Below are 23501 nucleotides of genomic sequence, written 5' to 3'. Positions count from 1 at the left end.
AGTATAAGGCGGTGTCTGAAGGCACAGCCTAAACTGGCCTACTGGAAACCACATGCTTTTGAAGCCTTATGTTTTATATCTTAAAAATACATGTGAAGTCCCTATTCTTCATCCATGCACATTGAACAGAAATATTTACCTCAAAAGCTATTCAAGAAAATATTCAAGGGAAGCAGGCCCTGGTTATCCTGTGGTTACAGTACTGTGGCACACTACCTCAGACTTCAGTTTAAAAAAGAACTGCTGGAAAGTAGACTGGTTTGGTTAGACAGCCTGGTTCACGTCTCAGATTCACGACTCATTAGTGCTGGGAGTTTGGGCAACTTACCTAGATATTTTGAGCCCATTTCTTCATTTACACAATGAAGATAACATTATATCTCACAGGTGGTTTTGAGAGTTAAATGCGATGATGTTAAGTTAGGTAACTCAATGCTCCTCACCTTTTTCTTCCCTACCCTGTAAGTAGTACTGGGGTGGAAAAAAACGTCAACAAGCAGTTTGCTGCAATATATATATTTTAATTCAAAGTGAATCGACAGTAATACACCATAAATTCTTATTTTGACACTCACCAAAATAGTCACCTGGAAAACCCGCTTTTTGTGACAAAGTACAGAAGGCTTGGTCACATTTAAATCACTGAGAACTAGAGAGAAATACTATCGCAAACCGTAAGAGACATTTTACATCCGTAAAAATTTTCCCAGTCCTTATTGTAATATTGCACAGTGCAATTGCTACATGGCAAACTAGTGTAGCATAGAAGTAAAAGCAAAAACAAACCGAAGAAAGAAAGCCACAAGTCTAAAACCGTTAAACAGTTAACAGTTCAAACTCAGTAATCAAATCTATATCATTGGGTTCTTTAAAACAAATCTTCCTACACCTTGCAGTGTATGATTTAACTTTTACTTAACACAAATCAACTTTAAAATTAGTAGTAGAGATTTTTAAAATGAAAAAGTTTTGCTACTACAGTAACATATTTAAACATCCCGAAGGAAAAGAAACGAAATGTCAAGATATTTGATTAAAAAATAATTTGTAAATTAAAGTAGTATGCAAATACGCAACTTGGAAGTCATGCAGTGTTTTATTTAAGAAAGCAGTAAAACCAAAGAAAACTGGTAAAAATGGTTTTAAAGAGCGTACAAATTCTTTTGTCGGTATGCTAAATTTAGACTTTAGCAGGATCTTGGATCTTTTTTTATCTTCTTAAACACATAAAAAGCACGTGATTAGAATCAGTTAAGAGCAGTGTACTTAACTGGGGTACGCCTTTATCAAACAGGTCTATTATATTATGAAAACATTGAAGTTTATCATTCACCATCAATTTAACAAGACATCTCAGTCTTGGAACAGAAATACAGAAAATACGATGTTTCAGGGTAGTGAACATGGCCCTGAACAGGAAGAAAACTGCGCCAGTTTTGTACCTGGTACAAACATCAATCAATCCTTTGCACTTGGTGTTTCTGAAACATCCATTGCCAGCACTGATTCTTCTCCAACAAGTGAGCAGATACCAGTAAACTGCTGGACCAGATAAATTAAATTAGAAGGCTGTGGAGGGGAGCAAGTTTACTTAAATAGTGACTCCATAAATTTGCCATCTGTAAATAATCTTTTAAATTAATCTTAGGCTATTCCTTTTTATGTGTAATATATATATATATATTTCTATTTATATAAAATGCATAGAATTGATTACTAAAAACACTGAAACTTGTGGGGAAAATTAAGTCCTTCATTTTCAGTGTGACTAAAAATGTACTGCTGGTTTTTATCTTATGATCTAATACTGTAATTTTTAAAATTAATTTCAGGCACATTTATTTCATTGATGATTATTAAATAAAACACTGCTTGTATTCATGGAGTAAAGAAAAGTTTATCCATTATTAGCTTATTGTCAACGCTGTACTAGTGGTATGCAATTCATTTATCAAAGAAATGCTGTAAATCCAAAACAGTTGGAGTTTACACTCAAATGCTTTGTACTGTTTATTCCAGTAAATGCTGTAAGATTATATTCCAGATTTTTAAGGAAAAAAAGTTAAGTCAAGCCTGCAAGATACAGCTTTCTCAAGTGTCTACAATGTCAGTATGAAAATTAAAAATTAAGTTACATTGATACATCCCAGTTTTTTTTATATGCAGTGATGAGCACAAACATTAATAGAGATAAAATACTGATGCAAATAACACACCCCAAAATAACATATGCAATTTTTTTCCATCATTTACAATACAGTAGTTACAATGACACTCCAAACAGAAAAGCAAAGTAAAAAATCAAAACCCCAACTTCTATTTCATGTAATTAGACTTATACAGAAATTAGAAGGCTAAATAACAACTAGTTAATCACCTAATTTCACAGCTATCTGAAGTGGCAATCGTTATATAGCAGCTTATCTATGATACATTCAAGATAAATGATACAATTTATTATTTGCCCATAAGCTAAAACACAGCCTGCTTAATACCTTCCTTTAAATTCCACCTCTACACTACAATATACTTGAGGTCTATGCAAAAAGTAGCTACCTTTTATATAGGAAATGGATGATTAAGTCTTTGGTGCTGTAAAAGCAACTTCATTTAAACATCACCACCACCACCACCAAAAAAAAAAAAGGAGGGAAAAACCCAAGACGCACTTCCTAGGAAAACAAGCATGTAATTTCTGTCCCTGACGGAATGTATTAAATAAGCAAACACCACCAACAAGCAAAACAAGTACTACAATGTAAAAATACTTAAAAACAAAACAAAACAAACCCTCTCACATGCATAAATGAAAAATTGCACACAAAGAACTCACATCTTTTCAAGCTTCAATGGTAAATATTCTGCTACTATTTATTAAATACTGCATGGTTTGCCCAAGCTAGGATGAAACCACATCATGAATCAATGAGCATTTTCTTTCATTATCTACTCAAAGTCATGCCTACTGTACTGCATCTCTAAACATTTTATTAAATCCAATTATACAGCAAACACTCCCAAAATAAACTTAGATTGTATTGCAGTTTCACTTAACAGTATATAAAATGCTGTGTTGTGACAGGTATCAACTATCCATTAGATACTGAATCACTTTTTCTTAAGCACTACTACCTGCTTGCTTTTCTTGAAGCTAGATCATTCTGAAAAATCAAGACAGCAGAATTCAGCTATAGCAAACATGCTGCCCTCTTAGTAAGGAAAAAACAGCTACAACCTGAAATCATACCACACAAAACCAAAAATGAACATTACTCCATCAAAGGAAACTAAAGAGTAAGTCTGAACTTTAAGTGCTGCAGTCCTCAACATTTATATATAGTAATAACATTAACAACCTCAAATATTTAAGGCACTATGTGTGGGAACGGTTTACAATGCAGCTGAGATTATTAGAACAACATTTAAGAGCAAAGTCTAGGCAACATTTTGCCCATGCAAAAGACACATGCAAATGTAAAGAACAATAGCTCAATTTCTTAGGTAAGTGACCCAACATTTATACACTAAGACACAGATAATACAATTCACTTGTATGCTGTAATTCTGACATATGTGCATCTGTTGCTCTAAGTCTGTACACAGAATGGCTTCCCAAATATAGACGTGTCTTGCACTAGTTAGAAGGCAATTTTATAAAAAATAGTGGGAGCAAAACTGGACTTCTGCTCCCATAAGTCACCTGCCTAGAGTTACTACATAAGAAGATAACATGACCAAAGACAAGTTATACCAAATGTGCAAAACACATTAAAAGTGAGTTTTTTTTAAAGCTCAAAGTTGTTTAAATTGCACCCAAGTCTACATGATTCAAAAATAATTTTCTTGTGCCATGGCTAATATTTATTAAATACCATGTTTTATTTTTAATCAAATGTTTGTATCATTGAGCTTCCTCAATATACTCTTTTGAATTTTCACATATATGGATACTGGCTGAGTTTGGTTGGACTCAGTGGAAATCCAGTATATGCAGGTGATGCTGCAATGTAAGAATGTGGTGGGAAGATTGGTTTGTACTGAGTCTGATGAATGGTTGGGGATGGTAACAGACGGGGATTTATGCCCACTGGGACTTGGTGAACTATGCCACTGGGATGGGAGATATTATAAGTTGGATGCTGTAACATAGGTCTTGAGGTACATGGAGAGGCTAAGAGGTGGGCCACCGGTGCAGCACTGCTGAGGGTAGCTGATGATGGGTATGGAAGTAGAGTAGGCTGTCCTCCGAGGTGCGTATTTCCAGCCAGATGGGCGTGCACAGCTGTGTGATTAGGACTTCCATGAGAAAGAGTGAATGGATTACTAGTAACACTAGTAGGGATATAAGCTTGCTGTCTTCGATGTCCAAAGTTTCCATTCCACTCTTGATGCCCAGATCCAAAGTGCTGAACCTATCCAAAAACAAAACAAAAAGATTAATTACATATTTTATAAGTCAAAAAGAAAGGGAAATTACAAGATACTCTGTGACTGATAACCCACAGAGGATCTCTCAGATCTTAGCTTATACACTAAGTATAAACAGAGTGGAGAAAAATAGCGATCAATTTTATATATATATTAGTATTAGCATTTTAATATGTATTACTGCATATTATTATAATATTAACATTGCCACTACCCCCGCTAGTAGTGTCACTATTCCTACCACTACTGATAGCTACCATTTGCAGAGCACCTATTATATGTAAGACTAACACTTTACGTACGAGACTGTATTTAATTCTAATTATAGTTATATAGCTATCATTCCCATTAACTGTGGTCCAGACTTGTTGAAGAGACCTGGCCAAGGTACTATACATAGCACTTGGCAAAACCAGGATGTGAACGCAGGTCTGACTCCAATACCTATGATCTTTTCTTTCCCCCAAGTGAAACACAACTGCCAAACACAGTGCTGACCAGATGGCAAGTACTCAATAAGGCATCTCTCACCATCACAACTAACACACAAGAAATGTAACCATCAATGCATTGGTGTGCATTCTGGTTTAAAGGGCCTAAAACAACAAACAGACTAAAAAACTTTAAGAGAACCTAAGAACCTAATCTTTCTGAAAAATTCAAGTTCCATGGATAATCGGATAATTATCCTATTATTAAGCCAATTACTTTTTAAGTCACTTGGGATAATGAAAAGGGAAAAATTTATTAAGATTTTATACAGTGTGAGAATCTTTTTCCCCCCAGTTAGAAAACTGTTAAATTTGAATCCCAAAGACTCATAAATTCACAAACATACCTGACTGAAATTCAAATGCTGCTGCTGGAATGCTGATGTCAATTTCTGCTGACGATTACCTACTGCGGAAGGCTGGTTTAATCTTCCAGGAGCAGATCGTCCTTTTATTAATGGCTGGCATACAGAATCTGGCAACAACAAAATACCAGAAAGTAGCTACTTTTTCCTTCTTATGTAAAAATTAGAAAGGTCTTTAGATATTTTACGCAATAGTGATTTGAGAACCTTAAAATTAAATACAAAGAAAAGATCTCATGGTTTCCAAGGACTGGGTGATATTAGAAGATATCTCCTTTGTACAATAGATTTGGCAGGGTCAGGCTGGAAATTCAGAGATGACTTTTGGCTCTAATGTTCCTAAATTAAGACCTTTTAAGGGACAATCAGGGAAATAGAGAGGACTCAGTTTACCTGTGTTTGCCATATGCTCATCGGCATTTAATCCATTTTCTAGTCCCATTGGTGGCACCACAACAGTACAAACAGCTGGTTTGGTTTCTGCGTCAGCAGAGGTTACCAGTTCTGTGTTTTGATGCGTATCCGCCACAAAACTGCTCTCTGCAAACGGGCTGTCATGTCCTGAAGAGTCTGATGTTGGAGAGCCATCCACAGTATCACAACTACTTTCCTGTTCTTCATCTGACATACTACAACAAGAAAGTATTTTTATGAACAATGTTTTTCAACATTAAATCTAAAGTTAAATAATTTCCAGAATCCCAGCAAATTGATAAGAATCTTATTCAATTATTTCATACCTAATTACAACTTCTTCCTTATCAAAAAAACATTTTTCATAGATTTCCTAGACTCCCACATTAATTCTTTTTTCAGACTGCTAACCCTAATTCTGTCTATCTAGGAACACACTCTTGGCACTTATTTTTCCCTCCTTTCCCTTCCCACTTGATCCTTAGTCGCAGTTCATAAAATCCCATTTATAAATTACAGAAGATTTCATCAAGACACTACAAAAGAAGTGCTGTTCTGGATAACTGAAACAAAATGTACAAACACATAAGCATGCAACTTGCATATTTCAGATTAAATTCTAATGTTATATATGTGCCTTCAGTGATAATTTGGGTCCTTTTAACTAACCAGTTATCTGAAAGGTCTTTCCCACCTCTCTGAAGGTCTAGCCAGTGTCCCATTTCTCTTCTCGCCCTGACCCTTGGGCCCTGCCCACCACCCCCCAACTCCTTGGGATTTCTACAGCATTTATATTGTTTTACTACTCACTTCATACTTAACAATTTGAAGCATCTCTTTTTATATGTATATTTTAATTATATACTTTTATCTTTGTATTTTATTTATATATATACACATCTTACATGTATGTGTGTATTTACATATACATATGTATAATATCAACTTCCAAACCACATTATAAACAAGTTATAAGAAGAAGATGTGTTAATACTTCTTTATGCTTCCACAGAGCTTAGTTATAACCAAACTATTCAAAACCATATTTCCTGATTATGGAAAAAAGAGAAGACGAATAAAATTAAAGCTAAACTTTTTCAAATTTTGTTTCCACTAAAAAAAAGAATTTCTAAAAGCTAAAATCAAATGTATTTCACTGAAATTTTTATGGCTCATCTGTTAATGCGTTAGTACCTCATGCAGGTTAGGAGAAGCTCACTACTTTAGTGGCAAGGCATGTCCCTGGCCAAAAGGAAGGGTAGGAAGGAAATATGCATGAAACCGTGCAAATCAATCACTATGAGAGAAAAAAAATCAGCAAATACTCTACTGACAGTGGGTCATTACTTTATTATGCAAAACACTCCTTTTTATTTTGCTGAAGTATATGTTCTTATTCCAAATTTAAATTACAACAGTAGTCTGTGGAGCTGGAGTTGAGAATGTGGCTTTTTCACCCTTTCAAAACAAATGATTCTTTAAAAATCATTTATTAGAACCTCAATTTTTCATTTAGATCTGTTCTGTAATAGTAAAGAAAATCACTACTTAAAACCTGAGTTTATAAAAAGGTGATCTAGTTCAAAAATTATGATCAAGAGAGAAGTCACTGTGGTAAACTGGCAGGTACTTACTAATTTAAACAACAACAAAAGAAATCATAGGCTTTTTAGTAGACTTAATATTTATAATGTACTGCTATTGAAATTCCTTTACCTGTTCGGTCTCTTGCAAGGGGATGGGCTGGACTGCCCTGAGGAGCTGGTGCTCAGAGTACTCTCAGGACTACTTAATGAACAAATCCGATCAATATTCAAGGTGCTCTGGCAAGCTTCACAATCCAGATTACCTTTACATCTAAGTAAAGAGGGAAGGGAAAACTGGGTCAAAAATGAGAACATACTTCCCAAGTAGCCAAAATTTACATTATTTAATTAAGGATATGAAACAGTTAAGAGTGACCTACATGGACAAAAATCTAAAGCTCATAATACAGGAAAAATGCTATAGTAATCATGCTAAATGCTATTCAGGAAGTTTACTCTGAAGGACATGAACAGACAAGTAATAAAGCACAAAGTTTTTTTTTCCCACTGCAGCAGAGGGTGCCATCATCATTATTTAAGGATGCAGGAAAATCGCGGGAAACTGCTTTTGGCACTTACTCTCTGAGCGAATGTCTCTGCGACGTCTCTTCTTCGTCAGTGTCACTGCTAATGGTGATCACACTCACCGCAGGACTCGGGGAGTCAGCGATGATGATGGTTTGCCGCTGTTTATCTGAAACTGATGAATCAGGGTCCTGCCTGATAGAAGTTTCACAACAATTTCTTGCCTCTCCTTCTGAGTTACGATTGTCCTGTGTTTCTATGCAACTTGCTTCCTCAACATCTTTCCCATTTACTATCTTTGGAGAAATAAATGCTGATTGTGGGATATTGGTATTCTGCAATGAATTACTCCTGCAATCAAAGGAACAATGTGTTATTTCTATAATCAAAATATATACATGACATTTTTCTAAGACAGCTTGTTATAATTAACAATGCAAACCTTCACTTGTTAAGATTATAACACACTAACATACAGATGAGTCTGTGATATATAAAATACCTCGAGAAATATAAGTGTAGATTGCATTTACATATATTCAAATGGTCTTTTTTTTTTCTTTGGTAAATGTGATATCTGAGTATCTAAAATGGTCTAAAATTATAGGTAGATAATAAATCAAAAGGGCAATAAAGGCAATCTTACCAACTGAAAGCATTTATTTCCTCTCTTCCTGGCTCCCATTCCATTAGTTTTACCAAAATACCTCTGAGAAATTGAGAAGGGAGCTGGCTTAGTGTTTGTAACAAAGCTATCAAAGAGGTCATTTTGAATGCAACAGAGTGACCCTTTGGTGTACATGCAAAATTTATTTTAATGATTAATTTTCAAAATGCAGAGGAAAGTTAAAATATCAATACCAACCTGTTCTGGCACAGTTTATTTTTCTTGGTGGTGGCAGGCTGAGGCCACACAACATGTGCGATGCCCACACTAATTGGCTGAGGGGCTGATAAGGTGATCTGATTGGTTAGAAGAGGTTGTGGCATCACTGAGCTGTAATGATTGCTGTGTGAAATCATTTTCCTAGGGAGAAAATTTAGAAAAATTGAATCCCTACTTTACCATATCTAGTTTGCAAACTATTCACAAAGAAGTACCCTTGTTTTTAACTTACCCCCAGTCTCCGAGCCTTTGTGAACCAGCCATACCCTCAGAAGCTAATGTAGTAGCAGGAGCCATGGGTGTTATCTGTTGCCAGGCAGGTACCAGCATCTGCTGTGTTCTACCAGACCATGTCTGTTGCAGCAAAAAACAAAACCAAAAACAAAAGAAAAACTAGTATGATACAAGTTAACTCAAAGTAACAATCTTCTAGACGGGAATAAAGACACAGACCTACTAGAGAATCGACTTGACGATCCGGGGAGGGGGAAGAGTAAACTGGGACAAAGTGAGAGAGTGGCATGGATATACATACACTACCAAACGTAAAATAGATAGCTAGTGGAAGCAGCCACATAGCACAGGGAGATCAGCTCCGTGCTTTGTGACCACCTAGAGGGGTGGGATAGGGAGGATGGAAGAGAGGGAGGGAGACGCAAGAAGGAAGAGATATGGGGACATATGTATATGTACAACTGATTCACTTTGTTATAAAGCAGAAACTAACACACCATTGTAAAGCAATTATATTCCAATAAAGATGTAAAAAAATTTTTTTAATTTTTAAAAATAAAAAAATTCAATAATTAAAAAAAAGTAACAATCTTCTAATAATTATAAAAGTTAAAGTCAATAATCTACAAGGATTGAATTCCCATCTAGGTCATTTTCATTGTTTCCAACAGCACAAATGGATTAGTGCCTCTACCTGAGTAAAAGGAGGACAGCACATACGTAAAAATAATGAATTATTACCAACCTGAGAAAGAACTCCTGGTCGGATCTGTAGTGGCTGCATGGCTGGGGCCTGCGTTACAAGGGGTACTGTATTATCTACCCTTATTGAATAACTAGTGGGTTTACCATGTGTTGCAGGAATACCTGTGAAATAGAAAAGAACAGTTCTCAAATAAAAGAAAAAAATTTTCTCTGAGTTACCTTATAAAACTCTTAAATTTATGAATTGCTAAAATTCTTATTAGGATTATAAAAAAATTCCCTGCATAAAATTTTCATAATATTAGAAAGCAATCTATTTGGAAAGTGAGGTACTGTCTATCTACCTTGTGGTACCTCATTCCAAAAATTGTTATAAAGCTACTCTTTCAAAGTTGAATGATTTGTTTTTGAAACTTCCCATTCCTTTTAAAGTTTGCTATCATAGCTTTCCTTTCATTTTAGAAAGTTCTGCCACTGGTAAGACATGGAAAGGTGAATCTGGCTCAACATGCTTATCCTCTAGCAGGTAAATGTTCATCTTTTCATACAAACTTTTAGCTATGCTTGGTATTCTCTTCTTTAAAACTATGATAGGATCTTATACACGTCACCAAAGGAGGAATGTATCACAACTTCAACTTCAATGGCCATGATGGTTTACATGATTCAATAAAATTCAGGATGGCACACTCATTTCAACCTCTAAAGGAAAAGCAAAAAACAAACTTTTCTGCCTTATATGATACAACTAAGCATTTATCGTTGTGGTTTAATTTACTAGTATTTCTAGTGGAGAGCTACTGGAACTCCAGGACAAACATGTTCCATTTTGCTTACCCCCTAGGAAAATTAGAAAGCAGGATTACTACCCACGTTAATCCTGTTAATATTAATATGTCTGTGTCATACATTGCAAGAGCACCTTGCAAATATTAAGTCTTATGGTACTAAACTTTAAGAGAGTAAAGTAGTATTACACCAACTAAGAACTTTGACTCACAAGATTTTAGGGATATCTCCTAAGATTAGAAAGCTGAGTTACTAGAATAAATTCACTACTTCATAATTCCAGTCTATTGTATTGTACTTACTTTCAATATGGGGTGGCAGATCATTTAAACATAATCAGTTTTTGGATAAAAGAGACCTTGTGTGATCAGCCATTTAAAAAAATTTTTTTAAAAACAATTCTTTTTTTTTCCTACTGAAAAATAACCTTACACTTTTTATTGCACAAATATTTGTAAGTGATAATTCTAAGGAGAATTTTATTGTGTTTATCTTCTTCACAGAGGTGCTTATCCTACTGGCAGGGTGTTCTACCCTCTGAACTCCACCTAAAGAGCTACATGTGAGGGACTTCCCTGGCGGTCCAGTAGTTACGACTCTGCGTTTCCAATGCAGGGGGTGAGGGATCGATCCCTGGTCAGGGAACTAAGATCCCACGTGCTGCAGCACATGGCCAAAAAAAGTTTAAAAAAAGACAAAGAAAAAAAAGAGCTACATGTGAATTAGATCTACAAAGATCTATGAGTTATTTTTTTAAACTGACCTTCTTACCCTTTCCAAAAAGCATGTCTTGATCAACAAATTCTCCAAGGAATGGAATATGAGCACACCCAGGCTGTGTAGATATATTGCAGCAATAGAGAATCTCATCAGAGAAAAAAGCATCCTCACTTTGATAAGGGTGAAATCACAGAGCAAATTCTTAAATCCCCCCAAAAAAAGATTGCCCTTAAATTCTCCTCGTAATCAATGCCTTAAGACAAGAAGAATTCTCCTATAATCTTTTTTTAAAAAATCAAATTCAAAAGTGGGTTCAGGGCTTCCCTGGTGGCGCAGTGGTTGAGAGTCCGCCTGCCGATGCAGGGGACACGCGTTCGTGCCCCGGTCAGGGAGGATCCCACATGCCACGGAGCAGCTGGGCCCGTGAGCCATGGCCGCTGAGCCTGCGCGTCTGGAGCCTGTGCTCCGCAATGGGAGAGGCCACAACAGTGAGAGGCCTGCGTACAGCGAAAAAAAAAAAAAAGAAAAAAGAAAAAAAAAAGGGGGTTCAGATCCTAATTTTCTATATGCTTATTAGGTTGGCTAAAATTTTTATCTTCGATTACATTTGCTTGATACCTGGAAAGCATGACACAAAAAGTTTAAAGACTGTTCTAGTACAACAGAGGAGAATTTTGCTGGAATGCATTTGATTCTAAAATAGCAGTTTTCATCCAGAGGGGATGAATAAGTAGCTTTTCAGATTGCCAAATAATGTTAAATGCTTGTTTAGTAAATACAACAACCTACACTCAAATTTGTTAAGTAAAAGCTTGTCTAAGTCTTCTGTACTTTAAACATGGCACAATATTAGGGATGTGGCATCCATATAGCTATACCTACACGTTATATCTATAGTATCTAAAATATATGAAATGCATGATGAACTTAAACAGTGTAGACCCAAGGTAAAAAATTTAAAGTGAAGGACAAGAGACATAAATTTTATTTTAAAATCCGAAGTATAATGGTACCATAACTGCTACCCAATAATCATTTAAATATGTTTCTTTGAAATGGATTAGCACATTATGAGGTAAAGGGGTAAGAAGGTCAATACTGGGATTTTCTACAGAGATGCCAAAATGGATTAGAGGGAAAGCTTTCATTTCTAAGCAGACACTATACTAAGATAAGAAACAGTGAGACAACATATTACAGAGCCTGCCTGTTATGCTGCTGCAGCTGCACCTGTTAGTTCTTTAAGTGAACAAATATTTTGCTTTCTCTCACTATTAATTCTAAAACTATTGTTCTTCACATTTGATGAGTTAATGAGCCTGAAAGTATCTCCTTTTCTTTCTGTTATCCTTGTTAGGAACCACTTGCAGTTGTTAACATATGTACAGAAAGGTTACTAACCTTTTATTAATTACAAGCTACATAAAAAGATAAAAGATTTGCCTAACCTCATTGAATGTTTTAAGAATGATGCCCAATTGTACTTAGAAATGTGTCCACAAAGCCTTTTGGTACAAACAGAAGGTAGCTCTGAAAAAAAAAAAATTGTTATTCCAAATCTTTTTTTTTTTTTTTTTTGGCTGTGCCGCACAGCTTGCAGGATCTTAGTTCCCCTAACAAGGATCAAACCCAGGCCCCCAGCAGTGAAAGCCCAGAATCCTAACCACTGGAATGCCAGGGAATTCCCTGCTATTCCAAATCTTGATGAAATATACCACACTGTAGGTAGGTGACCCCCAAACTGATTTTGGTACACGGAAGAGATCATTAGAACCTAAGAATCTATTAGTACAGATTAAAAACTCATCTAAGTGACAATGTATCTGTCAAGATACCACTTACGTAGTAACTAATTGAAAAACAAAAAAGCATCAGTCTTGCATGCTCAAGAATTTAGAAGTAAAATGTCTATGACTTACTATTAACAGTATGTGTATGTTTAACAGACAGATAGAACAAATACACCATGTTAATACTTGTTGAATCTAGGAGAAAGGACATTATTATTCTTTGAACTTCTCTACAATAAACAGTTGAAGAAAAACAAAGAAACACAACAGCATCTTTAAGAGTGCTGACAATATGATATAGGTATTTTTATTACCAAACCAGCCATGGGTCACTGTCACAGATAACAGACCAAAGCTACCCTGGTAGAACCAAAGTGGCTAAAGAGCTGCTATGTTTTCACATCTCTCATTACCAGCCAAGCAAGTCAACAAACATATTTTTGGTGCTTTGTTAGGCACTGTGGGGAAGATTAAAATAAAAACTTTAAAAAGTTGCTCACATCCTTAAATGAAATAAAAATTTCAAATATAACCTTCAGAATCCAGAAATATTACAGCTGGAAACGATCAAGATAGTATCTATTCAGTCTGTTTTCTTTGACAAAGGCTGAAGCAAGTTAACAGACTTGTCTGGGATGGCAGAGCAAACAGCAGAAAGAGAACTAGATCCCAGGCCGACTTAGCACCAAGAGCTCTCACTTACACTACACAGCATTACCACCATGCTTCAAAGAGTCATTTCAGGCCCATTTGGAATCAATCTCTTGCTTTTAAGATATAACTAGATGTCACAGCCTAGCAAGGACATAAGAATGTCATGTAAAACGACATCACTCAGTCATCCTCGGTATGCTATTTCCGAAGGACATAGGAAAGAGGGCTTTATGCTAGCTATTCCAGTCAACAAGTTCACTGCTATCACCCTTTCACCACTAAGAAGTTCCTCAGTGTGAAAATTTATGGCATCTTCAAAGGTGTTCTGTCACCATCTCACTTGAGGATTTGATTCGATATTTTTATCTAAATAAGGGCAATTTGATCAAAATCAATCTTCAAACAAACAAACTAAGCTATGGGGAAAGAACAAGACTACAATATTTTAGGAAAGAAATCCTCTGACCAAAACTTAAAGAACTGAGCTCTCAATCACTGTAATGTCCAGCGATGACATGCAGATAAGTACTTACTTGAACATCTGGAGCAGTTATACCCAGTACAGGACAATCCATACCTTTCCAAGTTCATTAATTTCCACTAAGGTATGTCATCATGCTAGACTCTACAGGAAATACAACTGTCGTATGGTCCATTTTGTTAATGATGACTACAGTGGAGCTGCACTCAAGAAGTATCACTGGTCTTAAGGCTACTGACCTGCTTAAATTAAATTCAAATGTAGCAGTACATGTAGCAAAACCCATGCAGTGTATTTAAAGAATAGATGCCTAAACTTATTTTAAAGTAATGCATGCCTAAATTCAAAGTGTAATTTGAATAAAAGAATACCTTGAATAGCTGGTGGACAGATAATCAGTGTCTGCTGAAAAGCATCACCACAACCAAAATGAGCAGTTCCAGCCTGCAGAGGAATCCCATGGTGCACAACTGAATGAGCAGATGTGGTTAATGCCTGAAACGATAGACGTACATGGCATTCATTATACAGAGCAGGCTTCTAATTGCTGTACACATACTTTATAAGCAGAAATCAAATGCATTTCAAAAAATCGTAATTCTATGATAAAAATGGACCCAGAAATTGATCTTACTGAAGTCTACTTTTTGTAGAGTTGAGACACAGAAGGGCAGGGAGATCATATTGAAAGAATAAAAGGTGAAGGAAAAAAATGGATTTGAGTAGATATGCTCCAATTGTTACCCTGAAATATCAGAGATTTAACAGAACAGCCATAGTAAGACTTCATCAGCACTGGAACTTCTAACTGCTGACTTGGAAACTTCTGCATATTTCAAAAGCAAATCAGCAATCATTTAAAAAAAAAAAAAAAGAGGAGCATAAATTATCAAATACTATAAGTTCTTACCTGACTTCTTAATGTGCCAATTTTAGTAAAATTTGCTGTCAGATTAGCAGTACTGCTTGGAGCAACTGGTCTCAAGAGTGAAGTTTTATTGTGATTATTTGTGTCACATGAATTCGGATGGGACTTACAAATATCCATAATATGAAAACAGGACTTTACACTGCAAAAGAAAAATCGAAAGGTAATTGTAATATTATTTTTTTAATGTTTAGAGTAGTTTAAGATTAAAAATTATTTCCAAAAGGAAAAAAAAGTCTATGGCTTGCAGTTAATCTGCATATTTCCAATAGTATTTCTACCAGGAAATCCTGTAAGATCAAATTTCAAAGCAAGCAGAATATACTTATATCTGGAATATTTTCTTGAGACAGCAAAGCAATAGTGAGCACTTTTTGGTTATAATTTTATGACCCCTACTCTAAATAGTTTTTTTCTAAACTTCTAGATCTCCACATCCCTAAATTAATGGCACCACGTATGTGGTTATTACGTTATTTTCAAAGTGCTTATATACAGAAACCATTAGACATTTTTAAGTACTGGGGGTGTGGAGACTAGTTGGGCTTTATAAAAACATCGATTTTAATTGTAATTCACAATAACGAGTATCAGTTTGTTCCTTTACCTCCTTCATTCAATATTTTAAAAATATTAAAAGAAGCTATTTTAAGTCACTTACTTTACTCTCTTCAGCCTATAAAAAAGAGGACTGGGGTTCAAAGAATTCACAAGATTTGCCTAAGGTAACTCTTCTAAGTCCTTCTCAATTTGGGCATATACTCTTCTCTACTAACCCATAAAAAAAACCTCCTTTCCTTCCACAACACAGAGGGGAAAGAAGGGGGACAAGAAAAGCAAATGCTGTGAAAGGAAATTGAAAATGGAGTTTGCAGGACTCAAAATTGAGGGAGGAACAACCTAACACTTCCTTTAACTATAAATATGCCTGGTTAGTAAGGTAAGAATGTCATGTAAAACGACATCACTCAGTCATCCTCGGTATGCTATTTTGGAAAAAGAACATTGGAATGTGATTTAGATTTGCATTCTATTTCTACTCTGCAATTTACTGTCTATGTGAACTTGGCCAAGTTAGCTTAACCTCTTTTTACTCAGTTTCCTTGTATTTAATGAAGAAATTGAATCATTTTTCTAACACACTGGTTTACCACAAACAGCATTATCATTTCTCCAGAATCATTTTAAAAGATTTTAGAGTAACATACTGGTTGCTATGCGGGAAATCTAGAAGATGTTTCATATTAACAAAAGCATGGTTCAAAGTCTCTGCTGGAGTAATTCTTAAATCTGCATCAATCAGCAACATTTTTTTCAACAGACTAACAAATTCTCTTCTATCAGCTTTCTCAGCCAAAAGATCACTTCCTTCCAAATCCATCACTGTGTTCACCTGCAAAATCAAAATTTCAAGTCATCGAATAAAAATAAGCCATACAAGGTAGTATATGTTAAAGTCTCACAGTTTACAAAAAAAGCCCACAACACAGGAAAGAACAAAGAACTACAATTATTTTGAAATAAGAAAGAACAATTGAGTTTAACAAATCCTCAAAAATATTCTGAGGTACCAAAGAGCATTCAAAGCAGGAAAAAAAAAATTTTTTTAACTAAACAAATATCCACTTCTAGAGAGATGTAAGGAAAAGAAACATGTCTGTTAGAGTTTTCCTTTTTAAAGAAAATACTTGAATAATACAAATTAAATATGTGATAAAGACAAATGCAATTTAGTCCCTGAAACCTCAGAATCAATTTTGTTTGAAAAGCTTAAAAACAGCAAGCATTCTATGTCATATAGAAAATGATTAACGTGTTTTGGCATTCTTGGCATTCAACTCCACCAACTTAAGCATAAGACTGACAAATGTGTCTGTGCTACTCACATGCACTATATCATCCAGACTGTTGAATATGTACTTTCTGGCTTCTTTAGACTTCATTCCTGTCTCAGCCTCGTGTTCTTCCAGTGTCTTATCGAATATATCAGAGAAGGAAAATATCTTATTACCCACCATTTGTAAATCCTTTATTTCTTCAATTCTGGCACATTTAGCCTAATATATTGAATATTCTAAGGCAAGTAGTAGTTTCAAAAGAATAACTAACAAAAATGTAATTTTGGGACTTCCCTGGTGGTGCAGCGGTTAAGAATCCACCTGCCAAGGCAGGGGACACGGGTTTGAGCCCTGGTCCGGGAGGATCCCACATGCTGCGGAGGAACTAAGCCTGTGTGCCACAACTACTGAGCCTGCGCTCTAGAGCCTGCGAGCCACAACTACTGAAGTCGATGCGCCTAGAGCCTGTGCTCCGCAACGAGAAGCCACTGCAATGAGAAGCCCATGCACCGCAACAAAGAGGGGACCCAATGCAGCCAAAAATAAATAAATAATTTTTTTTTAATGTAATTTAAGTTTTTAGAAGTATACAAAAAATGAGAAGTTCAGGTTCAGATCAAAAAATATTACACATATAGATAAATTCCTTAACAAAATAACTAAAGTGAATCATTAAAGATTTACTAATCTTAGGAATAATTTAGGTACTTGGGTTATGTAGTAAGTGGTTAGATTCAATCCCCGTCCTATAAAGCTTAATAAATGTAGAACTGGGTAGGGAAGATAAACAACACAAAATGATACACATAAAATTTTTTTAAACTATTTAAAATGAGTTAATAATTGTGCTGTCAGGTTAGAGAATGAGCTAAGGTATTCAGAAAGGACTCTCCTTGTTAAAAGTGGGGGGTGGGGATTGTCAAAAATGAAAATTCAAAAGAAGAAAAAAATGCAATGAAAGAGGGCTTCCCTGGTGGCGCAGTGGTTGAGAGCCCGCCTGCTGATGCAGGGGACGCAGGTTTGTGCCCCGGTCTGGGAAGATCCCACATGCCGCTGAGCGGCTGGGCCCGTGAGCCATGGCTGCTGAGCCTGCGCGTCCGGAGCCTGTGCTCCACAACGGGAGAGGCCACAACAGTGAGAGGCCCGTGTACAGCCAAAAAAAAAAAAAAAAAAAAAAACAATGAAAGAAAAATAGGCACAGAGGGTATTATCTGTGAACATGAGGCATCTTAGAATATGTTTTTCTAAATTTTTTTTTAATGTATTACCTTTAATCTCCAACCAGAATGAGAGATATCTGTTTCTCTGCAAAAAAATCTTGTGGATTTTGTACCCACATTTAACAACTGTTCTCCTGGTAAACCTTGAGTCTGAGAAATGTATCGAATCTGAAAAATAATTTACAAAACAGAAGAGTTATTCTTTTATTGCATTAAGATATTTATTGAACAACTATATCAGACACTAAGGTAGATGTTAGATCAAGAATTAAATGATGTACAGTGTGTGCCCTAAGAAATCAGTCCAGTGGGGAACATACAAGTAAGCAATTATAATACAGTGTAATATATATTGATATAATACAGGTATAATAAATACATGCCTTATGGAAAAACAAAGAAGAGACACATAAAATAATTGTAGTCATATAAAGTTCCAGATGAGGCGATGCTCAAGTTGGGTCAAAAAGAACAAACAGTTTGTTAGCCCTGAAGGAATGGAAAAAAATCTGAATTATGATGATTTATGCTAAGGTTATAATATGAGTAAATATGGAAAATAAAAAGAATACATCCACACATTCAGAGACTGAAGTTCACTAAGGGAGAAATGGCAAGAGACAAAATTGATCTAGCAGGCAAAGGGCTTTATCAGTAGGTTAAGAAGTTTGGATTTTACTCTGAGAGGCAATACTGGGAAACCACTGGAGAAACTGGAGAAATCTACACAGGCAACTGACAAGTTACTTGACTTAGTGACAAGTTGACGTGGTGAATTAGGGCTATGGGAGCACTGGAGGGGACGCATCTATGTCACTGGCATATGTGTGCTTGAGTCAGTAGAGGAGGACACAGTGTAGATGAGCTCTCTCAGGACACTGAAAAGCTCCAGCCTCAGGGCCTCTGAACTTAACATCCTTCTGTTTGAACACTGTTCCCCCAGACATCTGTATGGCTAGTGTTTCACTTCCTTCAGCTCTCACCTCAGATGTTACCTTATTCATGAGGCCTTTCATGCCCCACTAATAAATAAGAACAAGCTCTCCCCTCTTAGTACCCCTATCTCTACCTATTCTGTTGTATTTTTCTCTACTGTGCTTTTTTATCATCTGATATTCTGGTACATTTACTTTGTATTTTCTTACCCCATTCTGCAGTAGAATGTAAATTTCATGAGGGAAGAACTTTGTTTTGTTTTCTTACACGTACACCCATGACAGTGTCTGGTACATAGGTGGCCCTCAAATATCTGTTCCCCAGATCAACAACTGGGCAGCACAGGGAATAAACAGAGGCTTAACCCCTTGAAACTGTGTTTGAGAACACAGGATTCTTTTTTTAAACCTCAAATACAACTAGTCCATCCTCTCCTGCATCTTCTATTTCTTCCTCTGTATGAGATTTTTGCCCTCGATCTACAAAAATGTTTAATATCTTCCAGCCTAAAAAAAAAAACAAACCCCCAAAACTCTCTTAACTATTTAAAACACTTTTCTCATTCAGTTAAAAGCATTAAAATAGTGGTCTATATTTTACTTTCCATTCTAACCTCAACACACAATTGGAATTTTACTATTACTCTCACGAAATGATAATGTCCTGTTATTAACTGACATATTTAACTGTCACATATTAATCCTTATCTTACTTCAACACTACTGGCTATTTTCAAGTGAATAACTTGAAAACTCTGTTCCTTTCATTTCCACATCATTCTTTTCTATTTCTCTTCCTACTTCTTGGCACTCTTTAACTGCCTTCCTCCATTTGTTATATGGCATTGCATTCTAGAGTTTTATCTGTCTTCTTTCCCTCCACAAGCCCCACGTGCCCATGGTTTTATCTCTAATTCTATGTCTAAATATTTATCTCTAGCTCTGGAGCTGTAGATCCAACTGCTTACTGATACTCTCTATCTGGCAGGCCTTTAGGTACCTCAAAGTGAACATATTCTAAACTGATTTTCCTTAAACCTGTTAATCCTCATGTATTTCCCCCTTTGGAGACTACCACCAACCACCCGAATCAGAAACCTGAAATTTATGCCCAACAAGTACCTCGCCCTCATCACCCAACATCCAAAACCGTAACAATCTTACCTCATTAGTATTTTTCATAACTCTCTCTCCTCTCCATTCCTCTTTCAGGTCTTCTTCAATTCTGAGTTATACAATCTCACAAGCCTCCTAATTACCTGCCTCCCTAATGACTCCATCCACTCACTCCCAATTCATTATTCACATTGCTAAGAACAAGAAATTGCTAACAGCCATTTTGATAAAATGAAAACCTGATTATTACTCCCCTGTATAAAATTACTTTACTGCCTACAGGATGGATTCCAAATCTCTAAACATGGCACACAGGCCCTCCAGCTTTATCTCTTCCGGGCTCTTTACATGCTCCTGTACTCCAGCCCCCTCTAGCACCTGCTAAACCTCGCATGGGTTAGCTTCTCTTTCCTAGATTGCTCTCTAACCCCTACTTATCAACATCCCTGTTCTTCTCCCTCCTTACTCCCCTCCCTGCCACTTCACCAAATCCACGTGGCAAACTTTTACTGTTCCTTCTTCAAGACTCAATTCAAGAAATTCTCCTCTGTAAAGCCATGCCTAACCATCCAAAACAGAGGCAATCACCTTCCTCTGTGCTACCATCACACCTAGAACATAACAATTTTAATGCATTTATAACACTACATTACAATTATCTTTACACGTCAGTTTTCCCTGCTAGACTACGTGCCTCCTAACAAGAGTCTATGTTCATGCTATTTGTATCCCGAATTTTACATGAAATGATAACTAAAATCTCCACCTTACAAATTAGTTTCGTTACATTAAAGTGCAGTACCTCCCCCTCACCCCACATCCCCCAAGTGCCTGAGTTCCTTGTTTTACGGAAACAGAAAATGAAAAGTACTAAGAGCTTAGTATCTTGATGTTGCGCCAGAGTATCGCAGATGGTAAGAAAGGTGCTCAACAATTCAATTTCAACAAACATACACAGGGCATTTATTATGGGTCAGATGCTAAAGCTATGCAGAACAATAAAATATGTTGCCAATCTTCAAAATTTATTCAAAAAATTCAGTAGAATAAATATTTAAGCACATAATCTGCAATTAAACTAGGAAATGTCATTATAAAGAAAAAAACAAAGTGCTAAGAGAATACCATAGAGCAATTAATATACCTAAGAAGTTGAGATGGCACTGAAAAAACAAAACGACAAATGAACCTGCCAAGCTTATTTTTGGTCGTAATGCCTGCCAGTCATTTGAAAAGAACTTGTTCCATCTGTATGCCCCTCCTGTCTCCAGTGGATGAAGGGTGGGGACCTGACCTAGAAGCAATTAATTCATAAATTTGCCTTGTGAACTCAACTAGAATTAAGCTAAGCAAATCAGATTTACAGTGTCAGAAACGCAAACTAAGAAATTCCAGATACTGTTGGAGGATGAGCTGAAGGGTTATAAGGCAGAGCTAGAGTTTGATGACCATGTTAACATAACCAGAGTTAAGAGTGAGCAGGAATTCTGAGTAGCATGTTAGAACAGATAAAAGCACTTAAAGAGCAGCTAAGTTATACTTAAGATCGAGCACCAGAGTGAAATTCTACCAAAGCCTATTAATTTCTCTAAGTGTTGCCTTGAACCTAAAAGCACCTTCAACTCCACACTTCACAAAATCCAGTCATATTAAAGCTCATTCTTGGATTTTTGGACAGTCCACACAAAAATAAATGAACTTTTCCTTGAGCCAACTGGAGAAGGTCTCTTTGAAACCTGAATAGCTTGACAAAATAGAATTCTTTAAAGATTCCCACCCCCACCCCTGGAGTGAGCTCTATTCTTCTTACATAAGATATTTGATATTACCAAGCATAATAAAATTTGAATATAAATTCAGGCTTTCGGCTGCTCTGGATAAGATTCTACCTAAACTCTTTTAAAAAACATTTTTCAAGAACAATCAACATTTACCAAGTAAATACTGTCCATTCATCCATAAAAATATTATTTAACTTCCTAGAATGTTACTGATATTTCCCCAGTAAATATAAGTCAAATTGAGTACATATAGCACTAATGAGACAGTATACCTACAATTAAGACAGGAAGGGATCCAAGCACAGTACCAATTCACAGGGCAGCCTTCTCTACACATACACAGTAAATACATTTGTATACGAAAAGAAATAAAATGCACATATGACAAAATATATTCTCAACATGGTCAGTGCCTAGTTGTAGAATCCAAAATTCAAAGAAGAAATTGCCTTGGAAAGACTTTAAGAGATGACACAGATGATTAAAGGGCTAGAACACAAAGCCCATAATAAAGAATTTAAATAGTCTGAAAAGTTCTTCCTGGTGACTCAAATTTGGCCTTTAAGTATACTATACGTATACTGTTAAGTCTTTTTCACCTCCTTTGAAAAAAAACAATATTACAAGGTTAAATATAGGTTACACAAAAGACATATCAACAAGGGTTAAGAAAGAGATGTTACAATATATTTCACAGAAAGTCTTTATTTTTGTAAATGTTCCATGTGCACTTAAAATGTATGTATCCTGGGCTTCCCTGGTGGCGCAGTGGTTGAGAGTCCGCCTGCCGATGCAGGGGACATGGGTTCGTGCCCCGGTCCAGGAGGATCCCACGTGCCGCGGAGCGGCTGGGCCCGTGAGCCATGGCCGCTGAGCCTGCGTGTCCAGAGCCTGTGCTCCGCAGCAGGAGAGGCCACAGCGGTGAGAGGCCCGCGTACCAAAAAAAAAAAGTATGTATCCTGCAGTTTTGCGTGTAGTATTGGGTGTAGTGCTCTATGCCTGTATCACTAGGTCAACTTGGTTAATCATGTGTTCAAATCCTCTATATTCTTGCTGATATTTTTCTATCTACTTTCTCTATCAATTACTGAAAGAAATGTGCTTTAAATCTCTAATTATGATTGTGGCTTTGTCTCTTTTTTTGGTTCTATCAATTTTAGATTTATAATATTTTGAAGCTGTTGCTAGAGATATAAACTATAGAATTTCTGTGCTTGTGTTGAACTGAATTTCCAAATTAATTGGCTGGGCTTCCACTCTTTATAAATAATGCTGATATATTTGTAATATACAAACACTCCTGTTGTTAAAAGCAATGTTATTAACAAAAGCAAAACGGAAGAAGAATATCTTGTACAACATATATTCTGAGAGATAAATATTTGTACAAAATGTTATCACGGGGGCTTCCCTGATGGCACAGTTCGAGCTCCAGTCCGGGAAGATCCCACATGCCGTGGAAAAACTAAGCCCATTTGCCTCAACTACTGAGCCTGTGCTCTAGAGCCCGCGAACCACAACTACTGAAGCCCGCGCGCCTACAGCCCGTGCTCCGCAACAAGAGAAGCCACTGCAATGAGAGGCCTGCGCACCGCAACAAAGAGTAGACCCCGCT

At 36.3% G+C, this 23501-nt stretch overlaps 1 protein-coding gene across 3 annotated transcripts in view; it reads right to left on the bottom strand.

Moving 5' to 3' along the window:
• Positions 1–500: 500 nt before the first annotated feature.
• The window catches only part of HIPK3 (homeodomain interacting protein kinase 3), a 94138-nt gene continuing 71137 nt past the window's right edge, over positions 501–23501 (bottom strand). For 2 of the 3 annotated variants that reach the window (XM_024752623.1, XM_024752624.1), the window contains exons 4-17: positions 18103–18222; positions 16883–16969; positions 16205–16389; positions 14979–15138; positions 14440–14563; positions 9675–9796; positions 8928–9049; positions 8675–8836; positions 8456–8518; positions 7864–8160; positions 7415–7555; positions 5678–5913; positions 5267–5394; positions 501–4412 (exon numbers count right to left, since the gene is read on the bottom strand). In XM_024752623.1, the coding sequence (XP_024608391.1) occupies positions 3936–4412; positions 5267–5394; positions 5678–5913; positions 7415–7555; positions 7864–8160; positions 8456–8518; positions 8675–8836; positions 8928–9049; positions 9675–9796; positions 14440–14563; positions 14979–15138; positions 16205–16389; positions 16883–16969; positions 18103–18222 (2424 nt within the window). In that variant the 3' untranslated portion in view covers positions 501–3935. The remainder of the gene's footprint in view (positions 4413–5266; positions 5395–5677; positions 5914–7414; positions 7556–7863; positions 8161–8455; positions 8519–8674; positions 8837–8927; positions 9050–9674; positions 9797–14439; positions 14564–14978; positions 15139–16204; positions 16390–16882; positions 16970–18102; positions 18223–23501) is intronic. The other variant, XM_024752625.1, reaches the window with a different exon arrangement.

The sequence above is a fragment of the Neophocaena asiaeorientalis genome, unplaced genomic scaffold, assembly GCF_003031525.2.
Source record: "Neophocaena asiaeorientalis asiaeorientalis breed wild unplaced genomic scaffold, Neophocaena_asiaeorientalis_V1.1 scaffold196, whole genome shotgun sequence".
Classification (NCBI taxonomy): Eukaryota; Metazoa; Chordata; class Mammalia; order Artiodactyla; family Phocoenidae; genus Neophocaena; species Neophocaena asiaeorientalis.
This window is presented reverse-complemented; position numbering and strand designations above follow the sequence as displayed.